Source organism: Triplophysa rosa, linkage group LG6 (assembly GCF_024868665.1).
Source record: "Triplophysa rosa linkage group LG6, Trosa_1v2, whole genome shotgun sequence".
Classification (NCBI taxonomy): domain Eukaryota; kingdom Metazoa; phylum Chordata; class Actinopteri; order Cypriniformes; family Nemacheilidae; genus Triplophysa; species Triplophysa rosa.
Genome location: NC_079895.1, coordinates 7,602,500 through 7,614,671, shown reverse-complemented (window position 1 = coordinate 7,614,671; position 12,172 = coordinate 7,602,500). Strand labels below are relative to the sequence as shown.

The 12,172-nt window shown below is 38.0% G+C and overlaps 1 protein-coding gene across 5 annotated transcripts in view; it reads left to right on the top strand.

Moving 5' to 3' along the window:
* The first annotated feature begins 367 nt into the window (after nucleotides 1-367).
* The window catches only part of lrp1bb (low density lipoprotein receptor-related protein 1Bb), a 248,639-nt gene continuing 236,834 nt past the window's right edge, over nucleotides 368-12,172 (top strand). For 3 of the 5 annotated variants that reach the window (XM_057335506.1, XM_057335505.1, XM_057335504.1), the window contains exon 1: nucleotides 369-620. In XM_057335506.1, coding sequence (XP_057191489.1) covers nucleotides 527-620 — 94 coding nt within the window. In that variant the 5' untranslated portion in view covers nucleotides 369-526. Of the gene's footprint in view, nucleotides 621-12,172 lie in introns of all 5 variants that reach the window. The other 2 variants (XM_057335509.1, XM_057335507.1) reach the window with 2 other exon arrangements.

Genomic DNA, 12,172 nt, shown 5'->3' with positions numbered 1-12,172 from the left:
TTACACACTATACATACATAAACAATTACGCAGGTAAATGGAATAAAATTACCATTTAAATGTAAAGCATTTCACATGTTACATCTGACTCTTTTCCTTTATAAATATTAACCATGGTTTAATGATTTTTTATCTGTAGTAAAAACCATGGTTAGTTTTCGTAAGGTTTACGCTATACGTCAGGTGGCTGGATCAAATTCAAGAGAAGCACACACTGCGTTTTTGTCCCATCTCTCTCTCTCTCTCTCTCTCTCTCTCTCTCTCTCTCTCTCTCTCTCTCTCTCTCTCTCTCTCCCCCCGTCCCATCATTCTCTCTCTCTCTCTGTTTCTCCGCGCTCACACTGTCGCCTGTGAGCTCATGTGCGCGCGCTCTTAGAAGCCCATCTGAATGCGCGGAGTGAAGGAGGGTCGGTCCGCTCTGCAGACAAATTTCTCTTGTCATTTCTGAAAAACGGCGCTCTACCGGAGGGCTAGGATCGGACGTCAGCGCGAGAAGTGCGGTGGCCTTCGCCCTCACTCAGCAACGATGTCCGAATATATCCTCACTTTACTGGTCATACTGGGATTCGGGGATATATTGGCAAACGCGCAGACGTTGCGAGACGCTGATTCAGAGCGAGGTAAGACGCAGCGTTCTCAATGAAACTTACAACGCATGCAGTTGCATTTCTCTTGCTGCGATTTGGAAATGCAAACCGAAATTTGACATTATATTTAATCAGATGGGTTAAACTAGGGATTTCACTCATGTGCTGTAACAATCAAAGGTGTAATTCAAATCCCTTTTAGGAAGCCTATTAGTGTAATAGTGATGCGCTTAGATAGACAAACATGGATATATGTTGTAGGCTGAGTCTAGAAATATTTTATCATCGGATGTCAATGAATGTTATGTTAAGTATGACAATTTGGGAAGTTTATCCCATTATACAAAGTTTTCTAATTAAATGGCTTTCACATTGAGTTTTTGGCTGAAGAGTAACAATTGTGATTGACACTGGCTGTCCGAGGTGTCTGAATCAATACATCATAGCTGTTAATTTAATTGCAGATAGATGTGATGAATCTTGATGTGGTTATCAATTCAATGGGTTTTATTCACTTGCAGCAAACAATGCAAATTGCACACAGCTCACCATCGGATGGAGATAATCTAAAGACTGTCAGCTTGTAGCACAGACAAATCTTTCACGATTGTTTTCCATCAGTGCTCTGAAATGTAGACAAGCAGATCTTGAGTTGCAACCCTGTAGATTCATTTCAAGTATCACATATGAATGCATGTTCAATCTATTGTCAGATATGATAGTTATGACAGTTTATATTTTGTACCATCAACAGAATATCTTGACATTTAAGAAACAGAGATGTTGGAAGCCAAACAGTTAATTTTACTTTAATATTTGATTTGTCAATAGCAAATATACATAAATGCTTTAGGAGTAGTATAAACCTTAACCCTGTGGTGCATGATGTCCACATTGCATGAAGTCAACGTTTTAAGTTGTAGACTGTAGTCTTTCTCTGTTTTTGTGCGTTTTTATTCTTGATAAATGTAACATGGCTGATGAAAGTGCTGATGCGCCAAGTACTTCTGGATTGTTTACTAATATTTTGTGTTGCAGTGCACAGATGTTTCTCTTACAGTACATTATAAAACAACACATTAAGATTTGTTTTTCTATTGAGATTTAATATTTCATGCATCAGAGAGTTAACTAAGTAATACGTTTTATAGCACACATACGCTGGATATCCATCCAGGTGCATCCAGAAAAAAACATTTCAAAAGCTGCATATTCATCATATCAGATGAATGTAAATGTCACAGTGCCCTGCGCAGAGATTATCTGAGCAGTGCTCCTCTAAAGCATCTGTTCTCCTGCTAAATACTGCATTCATTTGTGTTCTGGTTCCGCCGGTATGTCCTAATTCTCCAAATGCCGCCCATTCACTTATCACCATAACAGTCACGACAAAGTTATTGTGTGGTTGTGACTTTAGGTCTTTTAGATGTTTGATAAAACTGCTCGCTCCACAGTCTGTTTAGTAGATCCTTTGTGCATCATTGTTTGCAATCTAATCTAGGCAAGAGTTAACAGCACGGGTGCGGGCAGATGGAAAGACATCATTGGAGCCGGGTTTGCCCAAACCACACTTCATTATATCATCCCCTGTTTTATCTCACCATTGACACTGAAGATATTTATCAGTTATTACAAACAATTCAAGGTTGCTGGAAATGTTTTTCCCTTTAGGAGAGCGTGGCGTGCCCTAAAAAGCAGGTTAAGCACTATCTTTTCGTAATGAAATCGGAAGGATGCCCCAAGAGCCTAATTAAATGAGATTATATCTAGGCAAGCTGCGCTGGTTTATTGTCCAACTGCGATTTCTTTACCTGGTATTGGAGGAAAGTCAATAAAGGCATAAACCTTGATTGTTTAAATGACCTCAGTCATGCAAAGGAAATGCTGATCTTCCACAAAGTACATATGGAAAGTGCTTATGTGAAATGCCAGGGCAAATACCATGTGTGCGGTTGCGTGGCGTTTGATCTCCTCCCCACCAAAAATAAAAAGCTGACCTTCTCAGGTGGGTCTGCGGTTGTTTTCATAGCTGGTTCGCATCAGCGCCTGGAAAGTCTTATTTCAAAAACCACTTGCTTTTTATTTCCACCATATGGAACTTATTCAAAGGCTGATTCTGGGTAGTCATGAAAATCCATGCTTTAACTTCAGGTGTTTCTACCCTGCCAACCAGGTAATTGGTCCAATAAACTCAGTCTCCCAAGGTAATTAGAACTGCCACAGCTTGGTGGATAACCTGACAAAACTTATCCCTCTGACAAGCCATAAAACAGCAAGCAATAAGGCATACTAATCCAAAGCCAATGCTTAAAAGGTGTAGAAAGATGAGAGAGATGACAGAGCAAAGCGTTTGGGTTCTGCTAAGAGAAGCAGCATTTTCTTTGGAGGTGATTCATCGAGCACCTGTGTGGTGGCAGTCTTCATCGCTTTCGTTGGCGTTCCATTGCATGCCCCATTTGGTCCGATGAAAGTTTAGCCGATGTTGGCCACAGGTTCAGCTGAGTCATTAAGGGTCCTGACCTTTGACGGATTGAGTGGTTATGTCTGAGTTGCTAATCCTGCAATGCACAGGTAGTCTGCCTGGGTGTGACTTTTTGTGCATCTGTATTCTTTGTTGACGTGCTGTGTTGACAGGTCTGTGTGACCTAATGGAGAATGTTTATAGGTTTTATTGTGCCATAGGGTTGTCCATCAAGTCTTAGTAATCAGGAACGGGTGAAGAAATCAATGACCATGTCTGAAACATAAGACAGCTGCCTCGCTGCCCAGTGAGTCAATTACTAAACAAGCAAGGTTCTTTGTAGGAATGTACCTTTTGTAGCACGATGTCATGCATATTATGTAATGAATAAAAACAAATAAGAAGCAAATGTATATTGTTATATCTATATATTATCTTTAAGTACAAATCAGATAAGGGGATCATATTCTTAAATGGTCAATTCTTAAACAAAAATGATTGACTGTTTTCAATAGTCAGCAGAGTGCATATGTTGTTATAGTTTGTAGGTTCATGCACCCTTTTGAATTGGATTTGGACAACTTTGGCATTTTCAGAAAAAAATTGTTTCCGTCAGCTGTTCGATCTGGTACAACACATGGTGTTGTAATATCATAGTGTTTGGTGAATTACTTTTGGGCTGGTGGATGAGACCCTTGTTTGTGCTTTCTCTCTACTGGATGAATTATTCAGAGGTTTAAGATTAAGCCTTTTCTGAAATTTGCAGCACGTAATGTGATTAATGAATCGGTGGATCTTCTCATTCTCTCTCTTTCTCTCCGTTTCCATTCTTTGTCCTCAGCAGAGCAGCACTTTTCGTTGTATAGTGCGTTTTTACAACACATACTAGAATTTCTATTAGAATACGAAGAATAAGACTCAATGAATTATGAAATGGTTTATCAGTGTTTTATAGTTTTATGCTGAAGATGAAGCAAGCTTGATAATGACTGGCAAACATTGTTAATGAGCAAAACAGCAAGCTTTGTGGAAGGCAGATGAAATTAAGAATTTATCTTTGTTAAAACAGCTATTACATAGACCAGTGCCTTTAATTAGAAACAGTTTTTAAAACCAGATGTGTGTTATTGCGGATGTGAGAAAAAGTTTCAGTACAGTATTTATGCCGAAATAAACGAGGAAGTGACAGATGTGGGTACTTTTTCATTATTGATTGAAGTGAAAAATGATTTATGTGATATTCATATTTATCGTATGACTAAGTCAATGAAATGTTTTACATATCGTTACTGTCGGAGGGAAACCCAGGATCTTTTTTTAATTATTGAACACTGTGTTGTCCAAGTTCTCTTTTTCACTACATATTGGTTAACTATTTCCAAAACCCAGACAAACATGAACGGTGATCAATAGTAATGATTTATGGCAAAAATGAGATACAAGGTCAAATGAAGTTTGACACTATGTACTGTACATTAACACCAGGGCTAAAAACACAACTCAAAGCATTAATAGCTTGAAAACAATGAACAATGTTATGTCTGCTTCGATTAGACAATATGCTCCCTTATACCACCCAGCACTATAGTGACAGATATTGTAAGACAAAAATGAACAAGAAAATAATATAATTATAGATTTTTCTGGTTATATAATGTTCTTGGCAGCAGGGTGTGAAATCGTATACTTCTTCTAGCACATTGAACATAGCAGATACATCTGCATAATACCCTTGTGGTTTTAGAAGTGCCATAAGGGTTTAGTAAGGTTAAAACTAATGCTACATTCAGAGTGCTATATGCAGACAGTAGACCAGAGCTGCACGACTCCACCGTCTGTGAAACGGTTTTATCCTGGGGCTAAAGTATGCCTATCAGTCTGACAGCTTGAACCCAGAACAAGTAGCCGGGCCCCCCTCAGGAAGCATCTCATAGCCATATAGTTAGCTTGTAATGTTGGTACAGTTTTGAATATTTAAACGGCCTCATCATAATGCTCATGTGACTGAAGTGTGAAATTGCACTTTTATCTCGCTTGCTCTTTTATTACATCTATGAAGTTGGCTGTGGTTTTTCAGTGTCATTGGCGAACATAAAGAAGATCCTGCCGGCTCCTGTAGGTGCCCCGTGGATATTAGCGGTTCACTCATTTGACGTGTGGCAAACCTGGACAGAGAAAGTCAAGCCCATGGCTATGAGTGCCCTTTGAGAGAGTGTATCTTCCAAACACCCCTACATCAAGCCGGCTGTTGTGGCAATGATCTGAGAACGGAAAACCAGATTAAAAGGAAACTGTCCCAGCTGTCACCTGGCATGCAGATAGGGTTGCGGGACGGATGCTGGAATGTACTAAAAAGCCAGTACAGGAGCCTAATTCATATTCCAATCCTCCATAGATGAGGGCCTTGGAAAGGATTGATAGAAATTCATAGTTTCTTTTATCCCAGTAAACTCTTAATTATTTGATTCAGTTAATTGCCACCAACTTTGGTTTGTAACTTTGTAACCTTGTTAGTTTGGACTTGGATCATTTATGAGTGTGGTGCCCTGCTCCACAGGCAGTTTTATGCAGCCTGAGTTTTCTATTAATAGATAAAATCATGAGAATTTTGAGTTGCGCACTGATCTGTGTACTTGCAACTAACCTTCTGATTATTTTTATAAAGTGTCTAACTATCTTATTATTTTTGAGTAATGTCTGTTGCTAATAAGTGAGTAATTATGACATACTAGAGAAAATGTGTTCACTATTTAACTGTGCAGCAGCAGCACCCATATTAGATCATTAATTTTGTTGCGTAGCAACATTCTGTTATATTGGGGATCTTTTAATAGAAAGATGGAACTATATGAATTGCTGTTGATGTGAATTTGTTTATAGTATATAAATGTTGTTATTTATTGTAATAGCCTAGATATTGTTTTTGGAGACATCTGATTTCGCAAAATAAATACCAACAAGATGATCAGTCTTTTGTATTTTGTAACCAGCTGCATAGATGTAAAAGCTGCATACATGTAAAAGTCCCTTTAGGGATTTTTTTGCACTCAGTGGCCATGTTTGCACCGCCTCAGGGCAGCTATTTCAGTGTCGTATCTACTTGAATGTGAAAACTAAAACCTCTTAAAGGGATAGTTCATCCAAAAATTACAATTCTGTCATCATTTCCTCGGCCTCATGTCATGCAAAACATGTACTATATGACTATTCCAATATCACAAAAGATATGGTAACCAAACAACACTGGCCCCCATTGACTTCCAAAGTATTGACACTAAACCACAGAGACATTTCTCAAAATACCTTCTTTCGTGTTCCACAGAAGAAAGAGTCATACAGGTTTTGACATGAGGCTAAATAAATGACATTTTTTTAGATTAACTATCCCTTAAATCACTAGGTAAGGTCACAATAAAACAGTATATTCCACATCAACAATTGAACCTGACATCAACTGTACCATACATTTGTGGCTACTGACCACATACGTAAGTAAACGATTAGGCACAAAAAATCATTTGAAATATTTTAAAAGCTCATTTGTAACATGCTCAGACCTGGCATGAGAAAAGAGAAAGTCAAGATGACTCGCAGTACCCAGATGAGTGGTGTGTTATCGGTTTTAGAAGTTGGCAAACTTCATTGCTTTTGCTATATGTTGCTATTCACCAGTTGGAAAATTCCAGAGAGCTGTCTAATAAATTTTTAAGGCAGTCACGGCGCTATGTATACTGTAAAAATAGTCATTGCTCATGTGGGTTGCAATGTGATATAAGCTGTGACTATACACAACATTAGCTCTATACGTCAATGTAATCTCTTAAATATTAAAGGGTATACATCTCAGGCACTGGAAAGAATAACAAATCCTAGTTTAGATGCTAATGTAGATGTTACAGCTGCCTAATACATCTTGTGGAATTATTTACTACAGAAACTCCATAGTCAGTTTGTCATTGGCAACAGTGGCGGAGCGAGAGGAGGGTCCACTGAACACCCCTGACATCCAATTGGCCACCCTGGGTGCCACCCCTAAATTTGCACACAGCTTTTATTTTGACGTTTGGCGGCAGTGCTTGCACGTGACTTCCCTGCACACGAAAGTCAAGCGAGTCGCCGTTTAGCGCTATCTTTACTTTGTTTAGAACGGGAAAAGTTGTTTTGCGATGGATTGTACAGCACGAAATCTGAGATTTCAAAGAAATTTCATTTTAAAGAGTGACGAAAGATAGAAAAGAAGAAAATGGATCGCTGCAATTTGCTAAACAAATGAAATATTAAAACGTACACGCTTGCTAGCCATTTCAAGTCAGACTCAGCCAGGTACGTTTTTCTTTTGTTGAACCATACCATTATTGTGTTATCTACCTACTTTCTAATGTTACACTTTTAAATGTTGCGTAAATGCAGAGCCATTGAGAGAGAGAGAGTTCTGCCAACTCTGTTGACTCCAGTGGAACAGTTTTTTCACAGCAATGGAGGCTCTCAATAGTTCCCGGAAGTTACTAGTAACGCATGGAGCTGCGACTAAACAGACCAACTGAGGTAAACTTCTAACCCATTTAAAGACGAAAGCCATTCAATGAATAAAAAAATGAAAGAAATAAAGCATTTAAAGAGAAAACATAACTTCCTGGAACTATCTGAAGGCTCCATGAATCACGTGACGCTCCAGCGTTTAGGACTTCAGCGTTGGCAGAACTCTCTCTCTCAATGGCTCTGCATAAATGTAAAGTTTTCCCAGCATTTTCTAACCTTAGATAAATATAAACAGTGTTGGGAGAGATCCCCTATTTCTTTTAACATTCTAAGCAGGTGTACTTCATACAAACTTTAGAAATACATAAGAAGGAAGCATCGTGTTTTAAATAAGTTTCATTATTTAGCCTTGGCTTTAGGATTCCTAAACAACTTTTCATTGTGTAGGTTAACGTTAGTTAGGCTCCATTAACAGATGGTATCGGTTCCCAACATACATTGTTTACATCAGGGTCAGAAGTTAACAGAGGCTTTGGAAAAAAAACGACAACAAGGTGAACAAAACTGCTCTTCAAATTGAAGATAAAAGAGGAAAAACAATCCCTGCATAATAAAAAAACTAGCTACAACAGTCGCAGTCTAAATAAGATGAGGTGAAAATGAACGAATGTGGATGACAGCGTTTTTGCTCTGCTACAGCTTTGAGTATTACAGCCAATGAATATACTGGCCAATCAGAGGCGTTTGAATGATTCACCAGTGAAGAAGAGCTGAAGCCATTGAGTGTTTTAGTGATGTTGGATGTTCTTTGTTTGTTTTCTATATATTTCCCGTTTGAATAACTGATTTTTATGTTCCTTACAGAATCAAAAGAACAATAAAACAGCAATAAAATAATTCATAAACGCGTCTCAGCTTGTTTTGTAGCGTGTAAAAGGTTTTCATGTATTCTAATATCTGAAAGTAATAATCAAGATTACAACATCAAGGGAAATAATCAGGATCAATGATTTTGTTTTAATCTTGTATATGTATATGTTTTATCAGATATATGCTGCTCTGATCCACATCAGTTTAAAGACACCTCTGGTGCTGCTTTATTTCTGTTTAAATTAAACAAGTTATCAGGGTTAAACTATGTTTTCGACATTTTCATTTTTTATATTTTATAATTGATTTCATCTACATACTTTTAGAATTGCTTTAATCTCATTACGTTGTGCAATTGTTTTGTATACATTTGTGACATTTCAGGGTTTTTCCTGCATATAAAAATTGGAGGCGGCCACCTCCGTCAAATTTCGTGCCCCCTCCGACTCTCATCAAAATTATGTCGGTTGTCTGTCTTCACAAAAACACTGCGTTCACTCAATGGACTGTTTCGTTATAAGCGCATTGAGGCGCTGGAGACAGAGTTGCTATTTATTTTCCTCAGCTACAGTATATTAGGAGCTCGATTAGCTTTATTCCGTGGCTGTTCAGGTGAATATTGTTTATTTTGTATTCTTTTACTTTCAATTTCTTGAAAGTATTTCTTAAATTAACGTGGTGTTTTTCAGTGTAATGTTTTAAGTGCAGATGGCTCGTTGAATCCACAACGTACACTGTACATATAGAGTCCGCCTTTAAGAACGGACACTGTGATCAGAACGACTTACAAATGAATGACTCTTTTGGACCAATTCGTTTAAACAATTGAAACGAATCATTCAAAGCTCATTGAACCACAAAAAAATAAACGCAGGATGTGAATGAGCTTTGCTCATTTAGTATGACTGATATATTCAGTTGGCTCTTGTGGGCTAAAAATGATAAAAGCTTAAATTTGAGTTTAATTTATTATTTTCTATAAAAAAATGATATTACTTAATACAGTATATCCATTTTAATCTAATTTTTAGAACCCTTAATAAGTTGTTTGTTAAGTGTTTGATTATGCCACTTAAAGGTACGGTAGGCCTACACGTGCATGTTTGCACAAGACCAGGATGGCACCCCCTGCGCCTCATTTTGAGCCAGGAAAAACCCTGCATTTGTGACAAACTCTGAGGAGTAAATTATCACTTGTACCTCTAATTCAGAAATCCTAGGATTTATTTATTTATAATTCGATGCCAGGCCAGGGTTATACACACATTTTCTGTCATGGTCTGTGGACCCCCTGAAGTAGCCTTGGCCATCCCCTGGCAACCCCATATATAAAACTCTAGCTCCGCCACTGATTGGCAACAAAAACAAGCATCATGTCAGCAATGTACAAGATAGATGCTTCATGTTCTACATATATTCACATGTGTGATGGTTTTATTGCATTTTTCTAAAAAACATGCTTGCTAGGATTTGAAATGCATCATATGTTGAATGCTCTGTAATGCATATGACTAACTTTATTACATTGTTTTGTTTTGAAACCCTGTCAACAGCTTTATAATTTACTATGGTTCTTCCGTGATTGTTTTGGTTCAGCACCTGCTCCGGTCTGTCACAGCTGACTTCTTTTTCTTTCACTCTTTTTTTGTTCTAATTAGGAACATGTTTGCTTGTTTTCGTTTCTTTTCGTCGCTCGCTGGAGAAGTGCATTCACCCTCTCTGCATCTTCGATGCGCCTCAGCGCTCAGTGAAAGCACTGGAGATAAACTCTCATCCTCCAAACCCTGACTGTCTTACTTTCAGTGCCCACCGCTGGAGAAATTACAGTCATCCTGAGTGTGCACTCGAGACATTCAAAGCAGAATGGAAGTAAAACCTAAGAAAAACAAAGCATCAGTGCTTTTAAGTTTCAGTAGCAGCTGTTATACTGACTGGTGGTAACTGTTTGTGTTTCTTTGGCATACAGGTTGTAGGATTTTTGCTTTTGTGAGACCAGTTGGGTTCAGAGTAATGTTCCCCCACAGACATGAAAGGTCCTGAAAGACCTTGAAAGGTTCAATTCAATTCAGTTTTATTTATATAGCGGTTTTCACAATGTTTCATTGTTGCAAAGCATCTTTACAGGAAGAAAGAGAAAAATAAACAAAAGTTAGTATTAGTATTAAAATAACAAGGGTCCATCTTTGCTCTTGATTGTTGACGGAGATTGCCTGGGCTGGAGCTGGGATGATCAGTCAAGTTCACAGGATCTTGCAGGAGGATGGCACAAAGTCCACAAGTTCTCTCATGATGATGGCACATGACGATCAGCTCGTGCTGGTGCAATGTGTACAGTAGTTACCTCTGAATGGGTATCCTGATGGTCAGTCTGTCCGCAAGGCTCTCGCAGGAGGATGACATCAGGTGGTCCTACTTGAGCCGGCATAATCTATGGTTATCCCGAGGTAGTGAAGGAGGGCAGAGAGAGAATAATTAGCGTAGCTGCTGTTCATTTACTTACAAACAAGAGTTAATACTGGTATGCATCATTTGTACTGTATGAGCTTTTTTTCACTTTTATTTTATTTCTGTAGAGATTAGATCAGTTTTGGAATCATACCGAAGCTTAAAGCAATTGAATTCTGTAAAGAAAGCCCTTACAATATTTGAAAGAAAATGTATTTGATAGAAGTATGTCATAGACAGTGCTGTGTGATATTAAAAAATATAGATAGATTATTTTTTCTGCTGTCTGTCAAAAGTCTGTCATATAACTACTTCAAACAAGTTACTCCTCCCAGTTCATGCATAATGTACAATAGTGAACAGTAAAAAGACAATTTAATAACTAATAATAATAAATATAATTATATTATAAAAGATAATAATATTATATTATCTAATAACTTTATTAAGAATCTGGGGGAAAATACAGTAGAAATAAAACTATACAAATATTGTATATTTGTTTTTGATTGCTCAGCTGTCAGCTATATAATGTAATATGTAACTACAGACGTGCTCAAATTTGTTGGTACCCCTCCACAAAAAATGAAGAATGCACGTTTTCTGAAATAATTCAAGCAAAGTAGCCCCAAAACATAACCGAGCCTCCTCCATGTTTCACTGTAGGTATGGTGTTCACTTCTTTGAAAGCTTGAATTTTTTCATCTGTGAACATAGAGCTGATGTGACTTGCCAAAAAGCTCCAGTTTTGACTCATCTGTCCAAAGGACATTCTCCCAGAAGGATTGCGGCTTGTCAATATGAACTTTAGCAAACTCCAGTCTGGCTTTATGTTTTTCTTTCAAAAGTGGAGTCCTCCTGGGTCTTCTTCCATGGAGCCCACTTTTACTCAAAAAGTGACGGATGGTGCGATCAGAAACTGACGTACCTTCACCTTGGAGTTCAGTTTGTATCTCTTTGGCAGTTGTCCTTGGTTCTTTTTCTACCATTCGCACTATCCTTCTGTTCAATCTGGGGTCGATTTTCCTCTTGCAGCCACGCCCAGGGAGGTTGGCTACAATTCCATGGACCTTAAACTTCTTAATAAGCTTTCTTTAAATTACCTTTACCTTTACCTTTACCATGCTTGTCTATTATTTTCTTTCTGAGCTCCTCAGACAACTCTATCCTTTGCTTTCTCTGGTCCATGTTCAGTGTGGTGCACACAATGATACCAAACAGCAGAGTGACTACTTTTCTCTGTTTAAATAGGCTGAATGACTGATTACAAGATTGGATACATGTGTGATACTAATTAAAGAAACTAATTAGTTTGAAATATCACTATAAT